The sequence below is a fragment of the Electrona antarctica genome (assembly GCF_951216825.1).
Source record: "Electrona antarctica genome assembly, chromosome: 8".
In the NCBI taxonomy this organism is placed as follows: domain Eukaryota; kingdom Metazoa; phylum Chordata; class Actinopteri; order Myctophiformes; family Myctophidae; genus Electrona; species Electrona antarctica.
The window spans coordinates 9615604-9643031 of NC_136789.1; the positions used below are offsets into that span (position 1 = coordinate 9615604).

Below are 27428 nucleotides of genomic sequence, written 5' to 3' on the forward strand. Positions count from 1 at the left end.
TTTGGGAAAGACTTCTATCTATAGATCTGTAAATACTGCTTAAGAGAAGTGAATAGGGAAATGTCCGAAAGTCACTTTCATTCTCTGAATTGTGATCTCATTTTCCCACTAAGGCGAGATTATGTGTGCTACATATCCCATCCATTTCCTTCATAGAGGATTTCATTATTAGCCATAGTGTCGTAATAATCCAATGTAGACTTGTAAAATGATGCTATTATGCTCCCGTAGAATGGAAATGGTTCTGCACGAATGTCAGGTTTATTTCTACGTCCTTGAATCCTTGATCCCATAGTCCGGAGACACGATTGGCAATCACAAATCGTTGCAGAAACGATTAACCAGTCAACTACAATATTTCACAACATGCAGGTTCTCACACATCTACCGATGAACTGACCAGTGCTGCTCAAAAGATTAAACTATCTACTAATTAACTGTGACACAAGGTGGAGTTGTGCTTGCACTCAGTTGACAGTTTTTGTTTTCTTTATTACAACTGATATTGTTTTTGATTGAGGCTTGTTTTACTCTGCCTTATATTATCATTCAATCGCTGTCATGGATGAATCATTTAATTCTCTGGAGTGTCATGTTAAATGTGGGTCTTCTCTCAGTAACTAACCGATTAAATCCCTGGTTGAACACAACGAACAAAGAAGTACTGCTCTTATGGGAAGTGCAGGCATACTGAGGCAGAACAGTATTTTAATAACAGTGCCATATTAATTATTGTGCGGACCAATTGACAATATTCTGGTACTCGTTAACATATTCACATCATTCTCAGTATGTCCGAAATATCCGGAAATATTCAGGCGTTGCCTTTTCTTTTCCTGCTTTCCGGCTTTCCTACATGTAACTTGCTCTCTATTTCCAATGCATCACTAATCAATCACCAATTCATATAAAGGGTTCCTATAACACATTTTCTGTATAGTTTGCCATCTTACTCGCGTCAGAAGCCTCACTGTTTCAGACTTTATGCTGTACATCTTCACAATACTGTACTGTACATGCAGGCTTGGCTCCATCCACATTCCCTAAATTCTACACACATCTACGTGCCAGCAATGATGAAAGTTATAACATATTGCATTTCAGTTTGTAGACAGGGCCACCTTTGATCAATATTCAGATAAATTATCTCTGGCAAATGGATGTATTATGATTGTCTCTGCCTTACCAGTGAATTTACAGCCTCCTGTGTGCACATACACCTGATCTTCCTGAGGCTCAGAGACCACTCTGTTCTCTGAGATTAAGTTAGGAGCAAGGCGTTTTGAGCATAACTCCTTAACACGGCATGTGTCTTTTTGCCGGAAATGTATGGCCTGTTAATTAGAACTGATTGATCTAGTTTACTTTGGCGCCGGCATCCCGTAGCAGTAGACTGATCCTCTGAGCAGCAGCCGTGCTGATGACAGCTCCTGGAAATCTTATTGTGACCGTCATGCAACACTCTGTCATGCAACACTCTGTCATGCAACTTTCAGAGTGTTACAGCCAATGATTTCAGCTGCAGAGCAAGTAGTACATTTCCATGTGTCTCTGTAGAAGCTGATAACACCCTGGCGCCATGAGACCCTGTCACATTATTTTTCGGGAACATGTGTAATAGCCACACATTCGTTGACACGTTCTTCTTAGAAATACCAAGAATAAAACGGCAGAAGAAGCTGGTATGACCTTTTGCAACATCAATTGGAGGCACCGGTGATGAAAACCATGGAAATGTGATAATGTACGTGTGTGAATGTGTATTCACTCTGCCGTCATACTGTCAGCGCCTGACGTTTGGAAAATCTTCCATTACGTTTTATGAATAGACCGCTTTGTGTCGATGCAAATCATTCACTTTTAAAATCCTGTCACACATTTGGGTTACAGGTGATCTCTTGACAGCAGCACTGCATTCATCTCCACCGCTGAATCCACTCGCACTGTTCATCCATCCACTCTGTCGTTCATGTATTCATTCAACTTGAGCAGAAAGAGTCAGAATGTAGCACGATGAGCTAATGCCTTCTTTATCAATGTATTTGTATTAGAGAAAACAGAAATACAACACAGAATGTGCCAAACATATAGAGGAATCTAACATCTTGAAAGGACAGTCGATATGATTGTAATTGTATTTATTTATGTATATATCGATTATAGGCTTGGTGGCGTCCAGGTAAAAGCCTATGGTGTTATCATAGCAAATATGCACTGACCTCACACTAGGAATCAGACAGATAAAAGGATTCTCAGCGGGGACTCTCGGTCGGATTCGACCGCATGTTCCTTCTAAAGTCTGAAAAGGGGGCCTTCTGTCTTTGTGTTCAGCTGCCATTATGTTCTCCATGTGTCGAGGCCCCACATTGTACCGCATGACATCGCCGTCATAGTTGGGCTCGATTACAGGTTGTTGGATTGTTTGCTGTCTCTCTTACTGCCACGTTGGATTGGATTGGGGGGAGGGGGGGGGGGGCATACTGGTTGGTGCATCCTGTTTTTATTTGTATTTTCTTTATTTGTTTGACCACATTTCAAGGAAAGCGTCGCTGCACCACTAGTCACTCCTGGCATGGAGGACAGGGTGAATGTGTCAGGACTCTGGCAGGTAGCTTTCCACAGGGAGAGGTAAGGATGTCAAAACTCGGGCAAATGAGCCCCAGATGGAGGGAGGGAGGGAGAGAGAGAGAGAGAGAAAGAGAGCGGGAGCGAGAGCGAGCGAGAAGAGGGGTGTAGAGATCACATGCTTGCATTTTGCCTCTGACAATAGGTTTGTTCACACAATTGACTCCATTTGCAGAAGACCCGGGTGCAAATGTGAACAAATGTGAACATCTATCACCTTGGATGAGGGAAAAAAAAGGTCCAGCTAAAGTCTAATATAACGTAATACAATGAAAAATATAATATGCCAAGCAATCGGGCACTGAAATGAGGTAAACATAATTGTAGAGGCCTGCAAGTAAGTCTGGCGTCTGGCCAGTTTAAGTCATTAATGGCAAATGCAGAACATAATCAAAGGCTAATTTAAAAAATGGATTATAACAAATATGGCTGCATGGTGTGATTAGTAGGGCCACAGTGGGTGTGTTAGTGAATATGTCAGAGTCTGACGAGAGGCAGTCCGGAACCCCCAGGATCCCTGGATCTAGAACTTGTGGCAGATCTTTTTTTTTTTTTTTTTTATGCTGAGAAAGAAACTGGCAGATGCAAAGCATGGACAAAATAACCAAGCAATAAAAGCATAGCTCCATTTGCATGACAAAACGCTGTAAACAAGCTTGATTCCCTTTCCACACCACCGATGTTGTCTAATCTCATCATCCTATTTGTTGATTCCATTATGAGGGGTTCAATAACATAGTGCACTCTGTTGCCTGATTCAAGATAGTCTGTCTGCCAATCACTCTCAGCAAGCATTCTTCAGGTGGGGGTAGATTCTCCAATTGGACCCTCTTCTATTTTTTGAGTGGTGTAAACCACTCCTACAACTGGCTTTGTTAGTTTACGTGTCTGTCTGTCTGTCTGTCTGTTCGTACCAAAGAATTAGCACGGTTGCTATGGTCACCCAGTTCACACGGGTGTGATTTCATTACGTCAGACATTACGTCAGACCACAGCTGATCAGTCTATATAAGACCTTACACCACTCAGTTCACACGGGTGTGATTTTTCTACTTCCGATTATCAAAATAATTTGTTAGGCCAGATATTATTGCTGGTGGGCCAGTAATAAAGGCTGCTTATTTGGCATCCAACGGGTTCTGCATTAATGTGTGGGCTACTTTAAGCAGCTCTGTTTGCTTGGCATAATATTGTGCCACTCTGGAAGACAGATTAATATTTCATTCCACTGAATCCAAGGTCTCAAGGTTTCTTTATTGTTAGATCTTGTGTACAGCCACATAAGAGTAAAATGCATTTGGAATGCATTTGCAATTTTTAAAATGTTATTGTCCTGTGCACAATACTGTATTATAGAATGTGTGTAAATCAAATAGATCTTACATTTTAAAACATATTATAGTCTTAATGGTATGAATAATAATGGGCATGTGCAAGAATTTATATAAAAACAACAAATTCATAAGGCACTATAAATATCTGCACACCACTCTCCCACAAAACTTTAATTAAGGTTATACACAGTTTCAACCGTCCATCTTTGTCAGGTAAAGACCGGTGGACGGTCAAAACATTGTTTATCTTTAATAACGTTTTGTGGGAGCTTCGAGAGCGCTGCGTATGAGGATATAAACTGTGCCTAAAGGAATAATATCCATGATCCAGCAGCACATATTTCATTGTAAAGAGCATACTGAGCTCTTAGTAAGGTATAAGCCTCACTGTATATTGCCATATATTTTTTTGATTGTTACCCTTATTATTATTATTAATATGCAGAATATTGAACATTTTCCATGTATCCGTATACTGTACACCAACTACAGTAGAATACCGGTATTGAAGATGTGTCTTTGTACAGAGTTCCTGCTGTCACGCATTGATACTGAACTACAAGACAGATTTTGTCTCTTCATCAAAGGCAAGTGTGAGACTATGACATAAAGGTACAAGTGGGTGATCATGGATGGAAAATGAATGAAATCCGCACATCCAGTCGAGTAAGAGTCTATTTTGACACTGATGAAGGCCTGTGCGCCGAAGCGCGTTTGTCTGTCCGGAGCACTTTGATCATTAAACAAAGACTCTTACTCGACTGGATGTGCGTATTTTATTCATTTTCTATATGTTCATTTTGAATCTGCACCCAGCACACGCCTGAAACTATATGAAACTGTCTGAGTAGAGCGGGCCTTTTCCCTTGAAGTGATCATGGATGGATCCAGCAAACAAGATCAAAAACTAACTGACTATTACAGTTGAATTTGATGTGCACCTTCACTGATTTTGGTGACCCCATGGCATTTTCCTCTAGTGCCATCTTTAGGCCAAACTTCCCCCATGCACACAAGCTATCTCAATGTGAATGTGCGGATCTATGGATTGCGACTGGACATACTGTAAATGGCCAGTCGGTTCAGTTGGATGTATAAGAGCCGCATGACCTCTAGGGGCCACTAACAGGCTTTTTCAACAATTAGTTTGGGTTATTATTTACATAATGATTACATTATATAAATGTTGTATGGTGTAAGCCAGGCCACACACATCATACTTCATGCAGATTCAAGAGATTCAAAATTGAGAGATTGTGCAGGCAATTGGGTCGTGATTTCCATGCAACAGTGCTTTTAGTCTGTTGCTGAGTTGTCAGGTATTTGCGAACAAAACACTCCCTCATGGTTGTCTTGACTGTCATTGTATGTTTTGCCAGTTGAATGGGACTCTGGGAGTGATTGGTAGAGTGTGCTGCAAGCTCCAAAAGGAACATATTTCTGGAGCTGAAAAAAAAAACAAAAAAAAACAGAGAGCTGGGGATGTAGCAAAATGTATCCGTCAGAAGAACTCGATATTTTTTGCCTCAAGCCACTGCAGATTGACGTGTGTGTGTGTGTGTGTGTGTGTGTGTGTGTGTGTGTGTGTGTGTGTGTGTGTGTGTGTGTGTGTGTGTGTGTGTGTGTGTGTGTGCGTGTGCGTGTGCGTGCGTGCGTGCGTTGTTTACCAAGACTAGGGTAGGCTGACACTGAAACAGGTTGTGGATTGTAAACCAGCTGCTTCATAACAGTGCGCTGCAGTAGATGGATTTGACAAGAGTCTGATTGAGACCTACAGGTAGACATTGAAATGCCACCTTAACAGGAAGACACATTGGTGCTTTCTCTGTTGTATATCAGGCAGTGAATGTGGTCTGTCAGGGGGCGGTCCAACTCAGCACAAGATTTTGGGTGCGTTCGCATATGCACACCGGGAGCGCACTTGCGTATTAGTTTGTATTGCACAGTGCGCTCAGTGTGCTATATCCAAACACACCCAAGATGAGATCAGATTAGATAAGATAATGGTAGACTGTCTCACCAGGTAACACTTATTATGTTTGGGGTTCATCACATTGACTTCTAGGCTGTTAAAATGATCAATGTTAGTAACATTATTGTGGTGTTCTATTCGATTCCATTTAACCTACTGTACCATCATTGGATTTCATCCATTTAATAATATGCAAAGTCGTATATCACATTGCTTGGCACACAAAGAAATAATGTAACTCGACACATCGCTTTTAAGTGAAAGTAATATGTAATTCATTACATTTTGACAGCAACTTACCCTACAGTGCCAAGCTGTGGAGTCAGAGCATTGATCATGGGGAAATATATCGCTTGTCAATAAGGAGCTGAGTCATCAAAACATCTATTCAGAAGGGTATCATTTATAATACAACATCTAAGAAGATAAGACTGAATAACTTTGGAATCGGTGGTCGCTGCAACACCAGCTGGATAGGGATCAATCAGAGACATTGATTAGAGGGGGATTTCCCTCTGTCATGGTGGATTTATATGGATTAGTTGTACTGTGTGTCTGAAGACTGTATGGTATCTGCTGATTAGTGGGCTTTTAAAAAGGGTTTACTTGGCTTTTTCTCTCTCACTCAGTAGTTGGAAAATACGATTGATTGATTGGGATGATTGAGCAGATGTAACAACAACAGGAAACATTTATACAGGAAGAAAATACAACCAATTATTAGCCAGTCACATTAATTATACCAATTAGTTCTGATGTCACCTAGTTCTGCCTCTATCTCCTGATATAGCAGCGCAACACTGTTGTGACCACAGCACACCAGTGTCTGATGTTGTAGCACTCCTCGTGTATGGGGAGATGGAGAGCGACACGCAGCAAAGGTCGTCGGGATCGGGTACAGTAGAGTTAAAGTGGATTACAGCTGGGGCGTATGACTCCCATGTCCTGCGTGAAAGTAACATGATGCTGCATGTTCCACAAATATATATTAAATAAAGACTTTTTAGAATAGCCACAGCTGTATAGTATGAAGATAGCCATTGTTTAACCTCACAATATTGACTCATCTGCCTGTATAGAATAATGTAGTTTCAACGATGACGTACAGTTGGAGGCCATCGATATTGTCCTTTTCTTTTTGCTGAGGTTTGCGTGATCTGCGCAACAGGACAGTTAACCCATTTTGGGGCGGGAACCCCTTTTGGTGTTTTAAACATTATGTTATAATTTAGCTATTGAAAAATAGCAGATCTACAAGCTCATAGCGCGCCACCGAGTGGCGCGCTACGAGCTTGTAGGTCTGCTATTTTTGAAAAATCGTGAAAATATTTATTCCAGAAAACTGGAGGATTTAGAAGGATTTTTAAAAATTTTGAGGTCAGGCCTAAATGGGTCAAATGATAAGGGACAATATCGGTGGCACCCAACTGTAGTTTCAACGATGACTTATGACTCAGTATAATCAGTAAACCACCAGAGCCTTATCCACACTAGATTCTTAATGTGACTTAATGTGATCCCATGACTAAGGACTTTTTCCTGTCTTCATTTATAAAACAGTTAGTCAACTGTAGTGTATGTGAGCTTCCAGGAATCCAAAGATTAGGATGCAGATTCAGGTGAAAAAAGAGGCTGATTAATTATTGGCTAATTAGACACACCTAAATCAATCAACTCCCCCTAAAAAACAAAGCCTAATTTATACACCATAGCACGATGGTGCCACTTGCCAAGAATAACGGATTTTCAAGCTACTGTAACATGTTGCTTCGAAACTAGGTTGTTGGCAAACGGCGCCGTCATGCAATGGAGTATAAATAAGGCTTAAGGAGCACACATGGACATACTGTATACAGCAGATAGAAACATAAGGCTTAAGGAGCACACATGGACATATACAGCACTAACAGCAGTCAGCAGATAGAAACACACATGGACATATTCAGCAGATAGAAACACACATGGACATATACAGCAGATAGAAACACACATGGACATATACAGCAGATAGAAACAACACTACCCGAGCTTTGAGAAATAAATAGTTCAGTGCTGAATACTGAATAGTTCAGATAGCAGATTGTCACAGTAAGAACCCAACTGAAAGAATATGCAAGAAATTCCTTTGCAGTGGGCTTAGAAATTCCACTGAAGTCCTCTTAATTAGGGTTGTCATTGCACCTCCCCACCCCCCACCCCCCTTTCTCTCTCTCTCTCTCTCTCTCTCTCTCTCTCTCTCTCTCTCTCTCTCTCTCTCTCTCTCTCTCTCTCTCTCTCACACACACACACACAAAATAAATAAATAAGCAGTTACAGCATATGGTTTTATCATTCCCTTGAATCCTAATACCTTTATGTAGGATTTTAAATCCAAAGATGGTTAACTTGATACTGATTTCCTCTCTAATCTGTTCTCAAACGATACCAAGGATTCTTCCAAAATGTCGCACCGTTGTGTCTGTTTTACTGTTGCACGCCAAACACATTTTCACATTATTCTACTTACTGATTCATTGGAATAGACACTATTCATATTTCCCCCGACATCCTCTGAGCTTTTTCCAATTCAACTCCGGCTGCTGGGGAGAAGTCCGACAGGGGCTGGAATGGGAGCACAGGGTAAATTAAATTAGAGCAGTCTGTGAAATATGCCAAAATGGCAGGTGTACAGTGGCCGTCTGTGTGGACAGCCTTCATTGGTGGCAGCTGTGAAATCCAACGTTGTTCGTTTTGGCTCTGACCCCAAAATCGAGTGGCTGCAGCATGCATATACTTCTGTAGCATTCATACTGGGGCAACATTACTGAAAGATGAATCACCAGAGAGCCATGTGGACATGCACCAGATGTTTGACCTGATCTCCCCCAAACGCAGCCACAAACACACAACCCATGGCCTATTTTAATGGACTTTATTGATTAATAACCCAACCCTTGCGCTTACTGTATCTGGCCTGACTCCATTTATTTAATTGCACATCTCTGTTTTGGATGGCAAAAAGCCAGAGTGAAAGCAAGAGACACACAGCATTGTAGCATCATTTATCCGTTTCAGTACATACAGTACAGTGGAATCACATGATGTGTGGTGAGTTAGTAATTGTCAAACTAGAATGTTACTGGTCATGATTTCTCTGCATAGTAAATGGTATTAGCCATAGTTTATTCTGTGAAATTAGGGTAAAAGGTGCTTGCAGAGGGCAGACTCCATAGAACATGAATTACAGTATAAAAGCATGGGGACTTTGTGTATGCGTGGGTGCGTGCTGTGTGTGTCAGATAGAGGCGTTGCAACAGGATCTGAGCCCAACTTTCATCACATTTGCTTTTGAGTAGCCATCTTTCTCTGTTTCCCTGCCCTAATTTAGATTTGTATTGCTTTCCGAGATCAATAGCACATGAAAGCTTTCACAAATACATACCAGTAATGACATTTTTTTAATATAAAGAATTTTAGCCATGACTTTTGTGTCTCATAATTACATATTCTCTTCAAGTTATCAAGGTAATCTCAATTGTCATCGTGGTGGTTTAATGTGATCCGGTCATAGCTAGTTTGGGTAGTTTCCTGTAGCGTGTGCTACTACAGTTGGGTGCCACTGATATTGTCCCTTATCATTTGACCCATTTAGGCCTGACCTCAACATTTAAAAAAAAATCCTTCTAAATCCTCCAGTTTTCTGAAATAAATATTTTCACGATTTTTCAAAAATAGCAGACCTACAAGCTCGTAGCGCGCCACTCGGTGGCGCGCTATGAGCTTGTAGATCTGCTATTTTTCAATAGCTAAATTATAACATAATGTTTAAAACACCAAAAGGGGTTCCCGCCCAAAATGGGTTAACTGTCCTTTTGCACAGATCACGCAAACCTCAGCAAAAAGAAAAGGACAATATCCATGGCCTCCAACTGTACTACATGACACGTGCAGCGACTGCATGATGACGCTGACTCCTCTGTTCTCTACAGTGGGTAGCCTGGCTGTCATCGTGGCTTCCTCTTTGATGTTTTAACCGTGTGATGTGTTCCTCTGTCCTTCCTCTGTCCCCGTACGCATGGCCTAGGGATGTATCTCGGTAGGTTCTTGTAAACAACTGTCCTAACAGATAAGGAGGTCATCTGTCTTTGAGAAGCATCGTGTGTTCTTCCTTTTCTTCCCTCCAGCTCTCCTGAGGGGGGTCACTCGTCTCTCCCGTGTGTTCAACACTCAAACAGCGGCAACTCCATTTTTTAGCTAGAACCTCTTTTTATTTTCTCTGTGAGTTCCGGTAGGTGGAGATTATGTCTGTGCCCCTGTGTGTGAGGGACTGTGGGTGTGTGGGTGCGTGCATGTGTCCAAAACCACTGGACCGATAATGTCAAACTTTTCGTGGACGCTTTTCGGCCTTGTGGCGCCGCTATACCAGGCAGGCCACTTTATGTTTTGGCCTATAACTATTGATATCAATTGAGTCGTTTTTATGTGCAATGGTGTATTAACTTTGTATTTAGGGTTTCTTCCTGGAGACTGAACCCTTGACCGTCAAACAGGCCAATGAAATAAACAGTAATACAGTGACATCACACTATCAGCCCCTCCCCTAACCCCTCCCCCTTTATCATACAACTGCAGCTGTGGGTGCGGCTTCAGTTCAGGTGGATCACCACCCATCACCACCCACCAGGCAAACCAGGCATACTTAATGAACTGGTGGGCGTGTCCACATAAAAGCATGATTTTAACAAATACTGTGCACTTTTTGGAACAAGTTCTTCCTCCTTATATTATAATAATACCTGATGATCATGTTTTAGGGTAGAAAAAAATCGTGGCACTCCATCTTTAAGTCGTCAGTTTAACCTGTTACATTTTCAGTACTCAGCAGTTGTGTGTGCAGCTTGTTGATTGTAGATGAACATGAGTTGTATAAAAGCACTTTTAGCACTTGAGTAATAAGAAGAACACTAGAAACCAAATGGGTTTTGATATGTTGTTTTATTATTTCCTTATGGTCCCTGACACGTTGTAATGATCAATGACAGCTTTGACATGGGAGCGTGGGATGTCTAATATCAATATGCTATATTGATATTAGAGAAATTCTGAGCAGGGACATCATTTTGACTTTTGCAACCCCCTTCTAGCCATGCTTCTGTTATGGGTGGTTCCTCTTCCAGAGCATTGAAGAGATGTCACGCATTGCTGATCTCCGTTCCTCCATTTCAAAGCTGAGTGCCCCAATTTCTGGTCAATATCCCAAGGCTGGTTGTGGTTTGTTGAGGGAAGAATCTGCACTGCATGATAGCGAGTGAAGGGGACACTTTGTGCTCTGCACTCAACGTGCAGAGAGGCAGCTGTATGCCAGCAAAACACGCACGTTTGCACGCACGCACGCACGCACCGCACGCACGCACGCACGCACGCACGCACGCACGCACGCACACAGCACACTAAGATGCTTTATCACACTGGGATTCAGAGTGTGAAGGACAGTTTATTCACACCCAGTATTGGGCAGTAACTCATTTCTTTCCCAAGTAACGAGTAGTGCAACTTATTACAATTGCCAAAACAGTAATATTATTACATATTACTGTGATCCTAGTAATGCTGTGTGTGTGTGTGTGTGTGTGTGTGTGTGTGTGTGTGTGTGTGTGTGTGTGTGTGTGTGTGTGTGTGTGTGTGTGTGTGTGTGTGTGTGTGTGTGTGTGTGTGTGTGTGTGTGTGTGTGTGTGTGTGTGTGACGTCCTAGCGCATCCTCAATGATACGGGGTGAGATAAGAATATTCCGATTCTTTTCCTTTTTTTATTTTTCAGTTTGCCTTTCGGCTACCGTATGCTACGCTCTGCACTCAAGTTAGCTTACCGTTGACTTAGCTGTTAGCGCGGCAGAAAGAATAACTCGTCTCTCCTAATCCAGGGCGCTCTCCGTGGTTTTGAACGGATCGATATACTAGCGCTTCATTTCTGCTCCTCATACGTCTCTCCCACAAAATATGAACTCTTTTTGGATCATATATCATATAAATTAAAACTGTAGGAATGTAAGCTAGCAATGTAAAGCAAACTTTTTTGAGCGGATTGTTTCCGGGTCATGGGTTTCAGGGTAAAAGCGGCCATGTCTTTCCGGCACCCCAGAGCTCCTATTTTGAAGGACTTCCGGCACTGATTGTGTTAATGGAGTAATAACTAACTAGTAGCTTATTACTGTTCCTGAGTAAATGGCCCAACACTGTGTTCACACTATTATTATATTCCACCCCTGCTGACCAACTCCTTTTATTATCTCACATAAGCACATGAAGGCCACACCGGCGACAATGACTCACAGTTTCATTTCGAGGCCTGTGAAAGTACAACATCTACAACAGGCTGGTGCCGAAGCGCGTCGGCAGCAAAGGCATGTAAAACACGGCACAAGGAATGTATGACGCTGAAGAGAGAGACTCTACAGCTCCTGTAATTGTGTCCTGAGTCAAGCAAACTTCACTAAGAAGCTATCAGATCCTTCTGTCAAGCAACAACTAGAGAGATAATGTCAGCGATTCCTCTTCATACAGTGGGAAAAGAAGGCCGCAGGAAGCTAATGAAAACTCTACAATAACACACCTTTCACTCCCCTATGCACACACACATGCGCTCGCTCGCGCTCGCACACACACACACACACACACACACACACACACACACACACACACACACACACACACACACACACACACACATATGCATACGCACATTCAATTAATTAGTATTTTGCAGGTGTTACTATTTGTCTGTATATTTTAGTTTTATACAGGCATATATGTATAAAGTTTAATACTTTGATAAATATAGAGTCATATTGAATATCGCCATATAAGGCAAAACATGTTATTGTTACAAAAACTGTAGTCCATATCTCTTATAGCCTACCGTATGCCTAAATGGCCCTATATATTATAGTCTTTGGGGGTTTGGCCCAAAGGACATTTGGAGCTTTTATCATGTACATGAAAGTAGATTGAGACATCACGGAGACCCGTGTGACATCAAAGAGGTCCCTTGAAAGGGAAGGGTAGTCTCCTCTTCGCGCGTTGACAGTGGAGCCATGCCTTGTAATTGGTTGAAATAGCTGCTCTTTGCTTCATTCCACTTTCTGGAGGTAATTGGAATTTATGAAGAATTTATGCCCCATCTTTGCATAGATCAGCCTCTCTCTCTCTCTCTCTCTCTCTCTCTCTCTCTCTCTCACTGCAATGACGCTCATTAAGTCTTGCCCAGACGTAATGCTTCATTACAATTTTATTTGCACGTAGGTTTCGACAGGTGCTATATACATATACTGTATATACTGTACATTGTATATACTGTATATATATATATATTGTATATTCACATCTTTCTTGTTCTGAAGGAGTGCTGCCCTCTTTTCATGTAGTTGTCCTCTTTGTAGTCATGACATTCTGCACTGGTAGAACGGTGTGAGGGCTGCCATTATGACGCCGTGTGGTGCAGCCAGCCTGCTGTCCCATCTGTGACAGTGACTTGAGGGATGGAGCGAACACACTCGCTACTTCCACTAATGAGCAGCTTTTATCTGGCAATTAAACCAATGTCGGCCCCTATATATCCACCATTGTTTACAGATCAATCAACACACACACACACACACAAACACACACACACACACACACACACACACACACACACACACACACACACACACACTGAAACTAACATTGTTTTCTTTTCTTTTGTTTACAGAGATTTATATACAGTCGTTAGTCGTTGCTGTCAGGCAGAAACCTTGTATCTCCATATTGTGTAGATCTATGTACTTGGGAGATCTACAAGCTCACCACACGTGTGGTGAGGTTGAGATTGGCTTATTTCCCCCTATTTTAAACTGTTTTTTTTGTTATTATTATAACAACCTGTGTGAAGTGAGAGGCGCTCTTATCATCATACACCGTCATACATCATCTCATTTTGGCCAATGACAATTTGCGTCCTCACTTTTGTCTTCAATGTTTGTGTTTACGCAATGTTTGTGTTTACACAAACACCCAAAGCTGGCCATTGATTGTCAATGGCATTCAATGTTTGTGTTAGGACAATGTTTGTGTTTACCCAAACCCTCAAAGCTAGACAGGGAGGGGCTAGTGCCCCTCAAAAATGAAGGGTTTTGGACATACAATTAAGGTTTCCACCTGACAGCAACTAGTACTATGCATAAGCGATGCAAATGACTGCCATGACCATGGTATTCAAAGTCTTAACCCATTTTGGGCGGGAACCCCTTTTGGTGTTAGCATCATGTTATGCTTTAGCTATTGGAAAATAGCAGATCTACAAGCTCATAGCGCGCCACTCGGTGGCGCGCTATGAGCTTGTAGGTCTGTTATTTTTGAAAAATCGAAGAACGACTGACAGAAACATAGCTTTTTCAGAAAACTGTCAGGATGTAGAAGACATTTTTAGAATCTGATCTCAGGTCAAAATGGGTTCATTTATCCCACACGTAGTAGTAGTGTGCATGTCAGGATGTTAATTGGGTGGTTTGACAAGAGTATATGTAGGCATTATGAATGTAAGCAGGATGCTGTAAGACAATGAGTGACGTGCAAATCCAGAACATCCCCTCTCTCTATCTGAGAGCGGTGGGAACGAGATGTTCTGTGTACTCATGAGCACCCCCCTCCCCATCACATCACAGTACCAGCTAACACCCCCATGTATTGTTGGTACTGTTTATCCTACTGTACAGCTATGTCAATAGCACGAGGAACCGCGCTAAGGCCCTGTGTCCACATGTTTTCGCTTTTTTATAATAATAATGAAAGGAAGAATGTAGACGGTCTATGAGAGAGAGAGAGAGAGAGAGAGAGAGAGAGAGAGAGAGAGAGAGAGAGAGAGAGAGAGAGAGAGAGAGAGAGAGAGAGAGAGAGAGAGAGAGAGAGAGAGAGAGAGAGAGAGAGAGAGAGAGAGAGAGAGAGAGAGAGAGAGAGAGAGAGAGAGAGAGAGAGAGAGAGAGAGAGAGAGAGAGAGAGTCCCAGTCATCCCTAGAGCCATCCATTCATGTTTGGTGGTGCTGGAGCTCAGTGCAGTGAGAAGTGTTTTGGCAGTGAGTCCTGTGTATAATGACGCACACTGACCTCCCAAATGAAAAGGATTTGCTTGTGTCTTCTATAATGAACCCTGCTCTCATGTTAGACACCTCTCACCTCTGCTGAGCCACATGCTCCACACACTCAGAAGGGAGAAAAAACTAAAAAACTAAAACAAACACCACAGCAGGATTAGAGGCACCCCCTTGGATTCCATTCAACTGCATGACCATTGTGTCAAATTGGACATGCATTCCTGCTAACCCCCTGCTGCATTTGTGAACAGACTTAAGTGACTGGCCACGTTGGGGCCCTTCGTGTCCACTGGCGTGTACAGTACATCAGAAGACTAACGGAGTCAGTGGGTGGGAGGACCATTGTCATTGGTCTATCTATCATGACATGTGTTCAGCAGAGCCCTGCAGCTTTACCAGAGGAGCCACATGACACGGGGACAGGGAAGGGTCCGCCACAGTTTGTCACCAATGATTGTCTCATCAAGAACATTAAAGATGGACAGTGGGAGACCTACATGAATGCCATCTAGCTTTCAAACATCTAGGATCAAAGCACTGTGGTTACCACTAGCCTATTTTATGGCATTTTTGAGAGGCACTAGCCCCTCCAATATGGCAGCCAAGTCTATGGACTTTTTAATGGTTGTTTAGAGCACGTATGACGTAAATTGAATGGCAGTCAAGTCTATGGACTTTTAATGTTTGTTTAGGGCAGCAATTAAACAAACATTGACGATGTGAGACGTCATGTGGCCGACAAATACAGTGGGCGCCCCTCATTTCACAGTGTGATTTTTTTAATAATGCTTTTTGAGGGGCGCTATGCCCAGCTTTGGGTGTTTGTGTGCACCCCATAGTGATGATTGATTGGCTGATAAAAAACATCACACCCATGTGAAGTGAGGCGCTCTTATCATTATTCATAATCATACATCATCGCATGAACAACTGAATTTATGTGATTGGTTGGTTAAATTTACGTCATATTTGGCGGACATTTGACCTAATTTGTGTGAGGACAAAAGCTGCAAAAAAAGTGAGGACAGAAAAGCGAGGACGCCAAAGTGATTGGCCGGAATGTGATGATGTACAGGTATGATGATAAGAGCGCTCCTCACTTCACACTTGTGTGATCTTTGAGGGTCGCTAGACTCTCCTATACTCAGCTATTAGTGTAATTCCCATTGACAATGAATGGAGAATTTACGTCATATGTGGACGAGCAAATCAGTATTTTTGTCCTACACAAAGGTTAAATTCCTATTGACAATGAATGGAGAATTTACGTCATATGTGTCTGAGCAAATGATGATGATGTACGATGATAAGAGCGCCCCTCACTTAAGTTAACACGGGTGTGATTTTTAAGCTCTATAAAGTTATTCTACTTTTTATATGATGTTGGCCTGCTATATTTGGAACCATTAAATACTCTACTTCTGGCAGTCAGTAGGAGACGTGAGCTTGTTATTGTGGCATTTCGTCAGTCACTGACAGGGAAAATGTCATGGTTGGAAGAATATTGTGGTTGTGTCATGAATACTGTGGTTAATGTCTGACTGTAGGCCATCCTCTCCTTATGGGCACTTTGATCCACCAGGATTAAAGCATCTGTCTTGCTTTTCCCTCTCCCCTTAATGGTATTAGGAAAAAGGTGGATGGCCTTTAGTATTCTGTTAAGGAAGATCTGATATGGGGATGGGCTGATTCAATTACGTAAAAAGCAGGGAGGATCTATGTGTGTGTGTGTGTGTGTGTGTGTGTGTGTGTGTGTGTGTGTGTGTGTGTGTGTGTGTGTGTGTGTGTGGGGGGGGGGTGGGGTAGGCTCAGAGTAGCAAACTCAAGGTAAATAGGTTGGAGCAATTATGGGCAGCTCTGCTGTTCTTGGACCAACAGAAAAAAACAATAAATGATGCAATCGTTATGTTACTGTAACTGTGGGGCTTTTAACATGCCAGCTGGTCACCCATCCCTCCAACCCCTCAGAACACACTTTATTTACAGTCATACTCTGTATGACTGTTATTATTTACAGTATGACTGTAAATAAACTGTGCAACTTTGTCTAAGATTTTACTAAGATCTAAGATTTGACAGAAAGACTAATGTACTGTAGGCACTAGGCAGATCTCTTTCCAACCATAGCTGCCATGTATTAAAATGTTCTCTGTAAATAGTTGCATGATAGGTACACATGTACATAAGAAATGTAATATATTGGCCTAACAATTCCTGAATGTACTCTTCAAGATTCATAGAGGCCATTACATTGACATTGCACCCAGGCACGTTTGAAATTGCTTGTTTTACACGTGACGGCTCTGTATTGATCGAGCCACAAAAAAAGAAGTGCTCTTAAAATAGATGGATAGAGCCACAGGAGTCCGTTTAACCAACGTCCTCAACTCTGTTTCACTTGAATTCCTCCAAATGGATTTATAATGCATTATACACTCAAGACCTTTCCAAAGAGTGGTGCAGAAAAGCCCAAATGACTTTTTTGTGTCTCCCTCGTCCCACTCCATCCAGTAGAGTGGTCAGGTTGTCACTGAAAGCCATCAGTCCCATCATTGTCTGGAGCCTTTGGGTTGCTATTGCTACACATGCATTCCATTCCTTTGAAATGAATGGCTTATTTATTTTATTTTAATTTTTTTAAGTCAACTCTAAAGTTATACATTATGCATTGTGTCACCGGCAAAAGATGTTTGTTGTTGTTGTTGTTTTTTCCCCCCCTCCTTTTTTTTAAACTTATCTCAGTCTTCCTGTGACCTTATCAAAGACGATTTTGCAAGCATGGCATTTGATCTAAATGTGCATAGAAGCGGTGCATTGGTTTTAATCCTGTGAATAGAGCGCCAAAGTCCTGACGTCACTCCCTCATCCCCTGGTTTAACCAGGGGAACCAGGGGTTTTCTCTACTGAGAATAACATTGGGTCATCTTAAAATCGTCTCATATAAGCATTGTGGTCCAAAAATAAACAAAATAAACAAAAAAGTCTCTATCGTTTACGATAGTCAGTTAGTTATATATGATAGTCCGTTTCTAGCGAAAATGTAACTAATTCAGCAGCAGTAATAGCGTTTTCTCTCAGTTAGTTGATTCTTCATATCCATATGAGTGAAACGGCCTGGATGATTTGTTTATTTTTCAAACACAGTTCTTATATCTAAAATCCCCCTATGGGGATTACAATGCAAATAAAAACGTACATGAACCTGTGGACTTAGCGCCCTCTACCGATATTGACGTCAGACTGCTGTAGACTGCTGCAGCTTTGCATAGCCTTTTGCACACTTCACAGTAGGGATGCTTCGATCAGGTTTTTTGGGACCGATATCGATCACCGATTGTTTTTCTCATGATCAGCCGATACCGATAGGTCCAATACCGATACTGATCTTGTGAAATGTTGCAAATTTTAATATTTCCAAAATTATTATATGTCAAAACTGTTCCTGTGTAGGGGGAGGAAGGGGATAATGTTTAGGCCTGTCACAAAAATGTTAATTATATTATGCTCTATATCTGATTGACATTTATACCACTTAAAAGATCCGTTTCTCCAGATACGGTAAATTGCTGATCACAGAGGGTAAATGCTGATTACCGATCAGAGTGAATATCGGTCGATATGGCCGATCACCGATTGCTGGCCGATTATCGGAGCATCTCTACTTCACAGGGTCTTGTCAGTGTGTTGCATGTGTAGATCTTTCTAAAGAGTACAGTGAAAACAAAACATACATCTTGAACCAGATGCTGAGAATTTTCATAAACATACAACATAGACATGTTAAACCATGCATGTTTGAGGCATGTAGTGGGATGGACTACTTACGCTAGTAAGGATTCTTAGATATATTTTGTCATCTTCTAGAAAGTCATGAGCCAATTGAGCTTTATCAACCAGATAGACTCCTGATAGAGTCATACAGAGTATTCCTATCAATACTGCTACATGGTGCAGCTTTATCAGCCAGACTTACGCTAGACTCGCAGTAACACACTCCACGGCCACAGTCATTCAAGTTCAAAACAGAATTGTGAGCTACTGCAGGTCTGTCTGTTTCTGAACACAGCACAGTTAATAACACACACACGCACGCACACGCACGCACGCACGCACACGCACAGACAGACAGACAGACAGACAGACAGACAGACAGACAGACAGACAGACAGACAGACTGCTTGCCCTAATTGAGGTGTGTGATGCAATGCATTCATCTGTCTCCCATGACTGGTTGAATGGGTGACATGACAAAGCATTGAACCTGGTCTTCTTCTTTCAAGGCACCCTGAGGACATGGTGGGGCATTGAGGTGGTCTTTTTTCAAGGGACCCTGAGGACATGGTGGGTGGTGGGAGTGGTGGAGGGAGGTTTCTCAGCCTTATGAGTGTGACAGCGCAGTGCGTTCTAATCGCAGCCTGCCAGGCGGCTGCTAATTCTCATTCTCTCTCTCTCTCTCTCTCTCTGACAGAAACACGGACCCAGAGATGGTGGTGGGTGGGAGGTAGGAGACGGAGGGATACAGGGAAAGAAGAAAGAAAGGGGGGAATAGGGAGAGGGAGAAGGAAGGGGTGTTTGTGTTTCTGGGGTGCTGGTTGGATCACTCAACAGATAAGAACCTCCAGAGAGAACATTGGTAATGGGAGATAAAGTGTGATACTATACATTTCTCACTCATGGTTGTAGTTCCCATTCCTGTTGTTAAAGAAACGTATAAATAGAAATAAATGATATTTTATGATATTACAGTCACTAGGGGATCAAAATATTCTAGCAGTTCTCATAAAATCAAATAATACATTTAAATAATACAGTGTTTGTTTTGAACAAGCGAGCAACCAGTGGAATATCTTCCAGGCGTCTGTAACACAATTAGCTTGAACTCTGTTGAAAGTGTTTTGATTTTGTACGAGGCAGGGCAGTGACACTACTTGGGCTTTGAGTTTGATGAATGTTCAAAAGGAAAAGAAAAAGAAAAACAAATGTACCACTGAATGATTCTGATTCTGATTCCTGACTATATTCAAACTCAGCTTTCTGAAAAGGACAGCTGACCAGCCATATATAGTTCATTAAGACTCTTCAGCTCAGATTGACCATTAACCATGTATTGCAAAGCTATTGCATTTAGTATGGCGATGTGGCTCTGCTCATGTGATATCAGATTATCTGTGTACAGAGACACAGCTCTGATATCGACAAACCCAAGAGCAGATATAAATATATTACATCAACAACAAAACTTTCAATGCCGTTCATATACCACATACAGTAAGTAGATACTGAACATATCACATGATCATAATACAATCCATAAAAACACATTATAATCACAGATACCCATAACAGAACTAGATACCACATATAGTACGATCCATAAATCACATTTACAATCACAGAATCATCCATTACAGAACTAACAGGGAGGAGGCCGGGGAGGTGGAGGGAATTTGAACACTGACATCTGAACAACCACAAAGTCAGCTTGGCATGTATACTGAATACAGAGTAGTGAGTGACTGCTTAAAAGGACCACCTATGTATGCCAAAACGCCAGCGCAGCAGTCTGCCGTCACTGAGGCAGATGCGTGCACGCAAGTCGATTCTCGCCCTCAGGGCGTCTTACTGGTAATAATATTTATATAAATTAATATTAATATTACTAGAGCAGTGCTCGTTGGGCACTGGTCTACTTGGAACGATGCAAGTTGGAAATACATGCCCCACCCAGTTATTAAAGGACCAAGAAGTCCCAAAGGTCCCTTATTGTTTTTTCCTTCTCCTTCTCCTTCTTCCGCCAAAAATAGCAGTTTTGGCTGAACCGTGCAGTCGGCTTTCGCGAAACGTGGAAATATGGTAGAGGGCTATGCCAAACGATGAGGATGCGAAGCCCACGATGATTGGCCAAAGGGTGGCGCTATAGCACTCAATTAAAAATTAAAACTTTGAACGCGCATAGCTCATGAACCGTTTGACCGTCGGCAATGCAACTTTGAAACATGAAGAATACATGTGTCTCCTCATGCTGAACATTGCTGTTTTGTTCAAATTCTTCTTCTGCCCCTAATACATACATGCAGCATCATATGCTTTTACAGTATGGTAGAGGGTCATGCCAAATAGCACTGAAACCTTACTTACTGCAATAGGCCAAAGGGGGCGCTATAGCAATTTTTTGAAAATGAAAACTTTGAACATGCATAACTTATGCCCCGTTTGGGCAAAAGTCATGGCACTTATACCTGATTTTATGCCCTGATTTTTGAGCAACTTGCGTGAAACGTTCTACACACAATCTATGGACCATTATCTGAAATCCCAGTTGAAGAGATGTTTGTACATGAACACATGTACAGCGAACACACTGTAGAAATGGATAATGAAATGCCCAAAACGAGGACACACATACTTGTTACCAAAACACTGAATGATGTTACTGTTTACAATGAAACAACTGACTGTGTCCAGATAGCTCAGTCGGTTGAGCTCTCGCCTTTGGACCACAAGCTTGTTGGTTCAAATCTGGGCACAGCCAACTCAGCATATGAGTCTTCAAGAACCCTGCACAATTACATTGTCTTCTTTTTCTCAAGTTCAGTCTTCTATGGCTTATTCTATGGCTTATTGTTATTGTTCTTATTGCTTATTGCCGTCTTTTTTGGTCCCACCTTATTGCTGGTTGCAGCTATATTTATGTCTGTGTCCCTTTTATGCCCATATGTGGAGTTCTTTGACAGGCATCAAATCAAATCAAATCACATTTATTTATAAAGCACATTTAAAAACAATTTTCATTGTACCAAAGATGCTGTACAGAACATCTCATCAACATGGCAAGCACAGACAATAGGTGCGCAATAAAATACAGACAATAAAAAAAGGCATGCCCAAATATGGAGTCTATGCACATGTCAGAACATTATGGTGATGCAGGGGCCTTGTCCAGAGCCTGGGCAGAGGTTTTTGTGCTGGTTCTGTACAACTGGCTATCGATGGACTCGATGCACTTCCTGTGCACTTCCTGTGAGGGTGTGGGACGTGTGTGTCGAATTTGAAGTCTGTGGGGCGAACGGTTCTCGAGTTACGTGGATTTCAGACGTACACACGTACACACACACGTGTGCACACACACGCACACGCATGCACACACACACACACACACACACACACACACACACACACACACACACACACACACACACACACACACACACACACACAGAGACTTGGTGCATAGAAGATAAACCAGGCAGCTGTACTGTAGATATAGAGTTTCATCATCATAAACTGTTAATAAGGTAACACATTTTGATGACAGCATTGTTTGGAACCAGAACATAGCAGCTGTGGCTAACAATTCATAGTGTCCGTTTCTCCACAGTTGATTTACTGCTCTGCCCATTTCATAAAAGCAAGACAATAGGATTGGTAGTATTGTTAATACGCTTTTAATGTACCACACTCGTCATGTCCAATTCCACACACTTTATTGCTTGCTATACTTAAATTCGGTTAATACGGGTTAGAATTGTTTGTTCCAAGTACATGTTGGGGGTGTGTGTGTGTGTGTGTGTGTGTGTGTGTGTGTGTGTGTGTGTGTGTGTGTGTGTGTGTGTGTGTGTGTGTGTGTGTGTGTGTGTGTGTGTGTGTGTGTGTGTGTGTGTGTGTGTGTGTGTGTGTCTTCTTTCGTGTAACGTCAGAGGTCCAACTCGGTGTCGTGGAGACACGCCCGCCCGCGCGCGCGCGCGTGTGTACATTAGAGTTGTCAGCATATGCATCCATCAAGGTCATGTCCTCTCGCTTTGATAGATGTCTAATCTATGTTCCAGGCCATTACCCATGAGTTACAATTGAGGACAGAAGTGCGTGTGTGTGGTTGGAAATTGTAGTGTGAGATATAGTTTGTCTGCTCATGCAGCCTAAGTCAAGAGATTTGTGTCAAACCGCCCTTACCCGATGCAGAGCAATGAAAATATTATAGCACTTTAAGCATGGTGGGTGGCCATGGGCTCTAGTCCCCCCCCCCCCCCTGCTTATAAAATGATAAGCTACGACTACTCGAACCATAACTTATAACCAGGAACACATGCATCCCAATGGTTACAGGAAAACGTAGTTTGCAATGTCATATTCTAGTTGTTACACTATAAGTGGTTGGTCTGTTGTTACAGGCTTTTGCAAAATAGTCCACATTGTGCACACATTCTGAACAGCTTCAGGATTGTACCGCTCAATACTCAAAATCAAATCACTGTAGCCTCCACTAGGCTATATATCCACGTCCAAGCCCGGGGACTTTACCACTCCAGCCAGCACAGGCTGGAGTGGTTGTCTCAAGATCTTCTAAGTGCTATGTATGCATATGTAGCAGAGTTACTCACAGCCTCATAGCCCGATGAAGTAAAAGTCTAATATCTCCTCCGGTCCATAGGGATATATCCCTTTGGTCTAGTGGTTTTGAATCCTGGCCGTTACATTGTTGCCGTGACCCGGATCAGGTTTCCCCATAGGAGGAGGTCAAAAGGGGGGTGAGTGTAGTAGAGTTCCTCACAGGCTCAGCCTGATGAATTAAAAGTCTTTAATCTCCCCTGGTCCATAGGGATATCCCTTTGGTCTAGTGGTTAAGATATTGGACTTTCATGCAGAGACACAATCGAGTTCAAATCCTGGCCGTTAAACATTCAGTATTTCATTTTTATATATATATATATATATATATATATATATATATATATATATATATATTTTTTTTTTTATTGGCATGTGAATGTGGTCCTACAAGAGTGTGCAAGAGAGAAAAACGGCCTGGGTGAGCCAAGAATAGAAAACAGTGAGCGGGTGGGTTACAGTACATTGAGCTACTGCACTCCCTGGCTGAGTCTCAGATGTAAAGAGAGACGTCAGAGGGTAGTGAAGACCTTCATTAAATGCAGCTCAGGCCCTGGTGAAGCCCTGGTTAATTATAGAGTGGTCCGGCACATTGCATTCACTGTAAATGAATCATGTTTAATGCATCTCCCCAGTCCTTGTCATTTAACCTCACCTCTGGAGGCAGATGGGAAGGGAGGGCCCTGATGGAAGAAGGGAGGGATACGTAGTAAAGGCTTCCTGCAGCCCCCGAGGGGCCAGTACATGTGTGGTTATTCTTTGCCGTCTCTGAATTGACTTGCGTACTGCATAAGCAGGGCATAACCGAAGCCATGCAGAGTGGAGGTTGATAACGGGTTAACTGCGTATTGTTTCCTGTTACGGAGAAGTTGTAACAGTGGAGTTTCATCTCATAGACTCCTCCGACTCTGGGGCATGTGTGTCGTATGGTGGCTGGCATTTTTGTTTCCAATATGCTGCCACTCAGAGTCCCCAAAAATATGCGCTGTGATTGGCCAGTATAGTCACTTTGAGTGGCAGCGTGCCGTGCCTCTGCCATATTGAACTCCAATATGGCGACCTCCATAAGATACATGTTGCTCCATTGCACTGCAGGGCGAATGAGGATTTCTATGTCTATGGTTAATCTTACTCATGCATGGATGCTGATTGGATCCTTAGGCAGGGTTAGTCTGTTCCTTGTAGGCCTACCCCCGTCCCTCTGCATACAAGACCTTTAGGGGGAAAGTTGCTATTTGCATGATGTGACACATGCCGATAGGTGCTTTTAGTTCAGTAAAATGTCACTCTCTCATCCCCTGGTTCATGGACGTTTTTCTCTATGGAGAATAACATTGGTCATCTTAAAACCGTCTCATATAAGAACTGTGGTCCAAAAATAAACAAACTGTCTTGACAATATTGTTGGGGAGGTGTCTCTGTATCAATTATGACAGTCAGTCCCTCATATTTGATACAGTCTGTTTCTAGTGAAAATGTAAAGTCTAATTCAGCATAATAACATTAGCGTTTTAACAGTCAGTTGATTCTTCATATCCATATGAGTGAAACGGCCGGGATGATTTGCTTATTTTTCAATCACAGTTCTTATATGAGGCGATTTAAAATCCCCCTATGGGGATTACAATGCAAACTAGAAAAAGTGCCCTTCTGGGCACAGGTCTCCAGCAGGAGGATAGGAGTGTGTGTGATGTTTGGCAAAAATGTTTAGGAGTGATATAAACATGTTTGTTTGTTTTTTGCAACAATTTTCTTCATTTTGTTGAGGAAATGCAGAGCCAGATCACTCATAGCATCTCTGAGGATAGAATTCTGGATGAGCAGGACATGTGCAGCATTTTGTACAAAACGGGCCACTCCTGAAGACTTTGGAAGGCAATCTTAGCCAATCAGTGTAGAATCTGAGAAATCAAACAGACTCGTCTTGATCACATGACTACAGAGATCATGTATACCGATTTGCATGAGATTTGGATGAAATCTGTGCGACTAATATAAACAATGTGTTTTGCAGAAATCGGCCTCATGGTGGCGCTATAACCGGCAGATGTGGAGGGATGCATGGAAAATGTTTTTCCATGGCCTCTAGGGAGTGCACATACAAAGTTGTACACAGATCGATGCAGTTATAGGTAAAAACAGGAATTGCCCTGTTATAGCGCCACCATGAGGCTGGTTTGGAAAAAAAATTGTGTGTCATGTCGTCCTCAGCCTAGTGGAAATGTGCGTGTATAATTTCACGGAAATTGCACACTGTGTTTGTGATTTGTGGCATTTTGTTCGAAACGGACCAATCATGTGAGCTTTGGAAGCGAATCTTAGCCAATCAGGAAGGAAGATGGGAAATGGTGCAGATCCGTGTTGATCACATGACTATGGAGATAGTGTATACCGAATTGTGTGATGTATGGATAAAATGTGTACGAGTAATCTACAGAAATGTGTTTTGCCTAAATCGGCCTCATGGTGGCGCTATAACATGCCGTTGAGGAATATTTGGGGCATAGGTTCGTCGTTGGCATCCAGAGAGTGTGTGTGCAAAGTTTGGCCAACGGTGCCGGAGATTAGCTGGTAACAGACGGACGGAAGGAAGGAAGGAAGGACGGACGGACGCACACACACACGGACGGAGTGCAAAACATACTCTCTCCCCATGCCTTCGGCCTGGTGGAGACAATAAAAAGTACATGAACCTGTGGACTTGGCGCCCTCTGCCGATATTGATGTCAGACTTCGGTGCTCTATTGTCATGGTGACATGCTTTTACCCAATAGATTTGTTGCTGGAAAGATGCACTGTTGCTGGTTTGAGTGACAAATGAGGACAGACATTCTATCCTCCAAACATCACTTCTGACCAAAATATTTGGCAAATATTCAAGAAGATGCTTTTTTTATTTATTTGCAACTTCTTGTAAATGGATCCATATTTTCATCTGCCTTCAATATCCCCCTATGACAAATGAGCTACACAGCCTGACAGCCACAAGACTTAAATTGCTTAAGCCAACAAACAAAAGAAAAAGGAGCCATTCTCCTCCTGGGAGACGGGAATGTCTTGTTGCATTTGCTTCACTGCGCTGTTCTGGTGAGCACTGCAATGCAATGGTCTACATGCACTGACTGCTTTGAATGCTAATCACTTTTTCCTTTTCTCTCCTTCTGCCCTTCCTACCTCCCCTCTCCTCTTTTTCCTCCTCCTCCTCTGACACAGGAGTCGCCCAATTCCCAGGTAAGCCCTCCCCACTTCTCCTGTTTTTTGCCATCCCTCACACCCTTTCCTTAGTCTTGCATTTAATCTGCCGTCTCGTCTTCATAGAGAGGCTGCCTCTCAGCATTAGCTTTTTTTTCTGTGCTGCCTACTAACTGTTTGTCCACAGTATTTCTTTGTCTCAATTGTCTCAACATCCCTGCTGCTGCCTCTGTTAGTTTCGCTCAAGCATCTACACCACAGTTTATTCAATTCAAGATACTGTATCATGATGCTGTCGCTCTTCGCTGTCTGAGACGGACAGTTTAAATTCCCCACCAAAGTGGAGTAAACATGAATGGACTGTGGATCTGAGCCTCGACACTAATTGCTCCAGTGGTTTTCACATCCTTTGCTCTACTCGGCTAAATTAGACTAGTAAAGTTGATTTGGTCTTGCTTCTGGAATTCCCCTGCATCATCAGACCCTTTTGGGCTGTGTAGAGATCGGGTGAGTTTAAATCAAGCACCATCCACTGATCTCCCTGATAAAAGTTCTGTCTGCCCAGCGGGGGTTGTTCTCTGAAACTTTCTTCTACTCCTCATTTTATGCTTCACTTGCTCGTAGCCTCAAAATGAAAGTCATCATCATGCTTGCATTTTGAACATTGATCATTTTTACACAAAAGCTTCCTCAAGTTACCATTTGCATTACACAACGCATCACTTGATGCAAAGTGACCAAAATGCGTGCATGCATGCGTGCGGGGCCTGGAATCTATTTTAAAAATATTTTTACACTTTGGGGGGATACTAAAATA

The 27428-nt window shown here is 42.3% G+C and overlaps 1 protein-coding gene across 2 annotated transcripts in view; it reads left to right on the top strand.

The window, feature by feature from the left end:
* LOC306927407 (cell adhesion molecule 1-like) overlaps positions 1-27428 on the top strand; it is a 350804-nt gene that overhangs the window by 227910 nt on the left and 95466 nt on the right. The window contains exon 2 of one of the 2 annotated variants that reach the window (XM_079507131.1): positions 26633-26650. The exons of the other annotated variant lie outside the window; for it this stretch is intronic. Within the exon in view, the coding sequence (XP_079363257.1) occupies positions 26633-26650 (18 nt within the window). The remainder of the gene's footprint in view (positions 1-26632; positions 26651-27428) is intronic. 2 annotated transcript variants of the gene reach the window in all.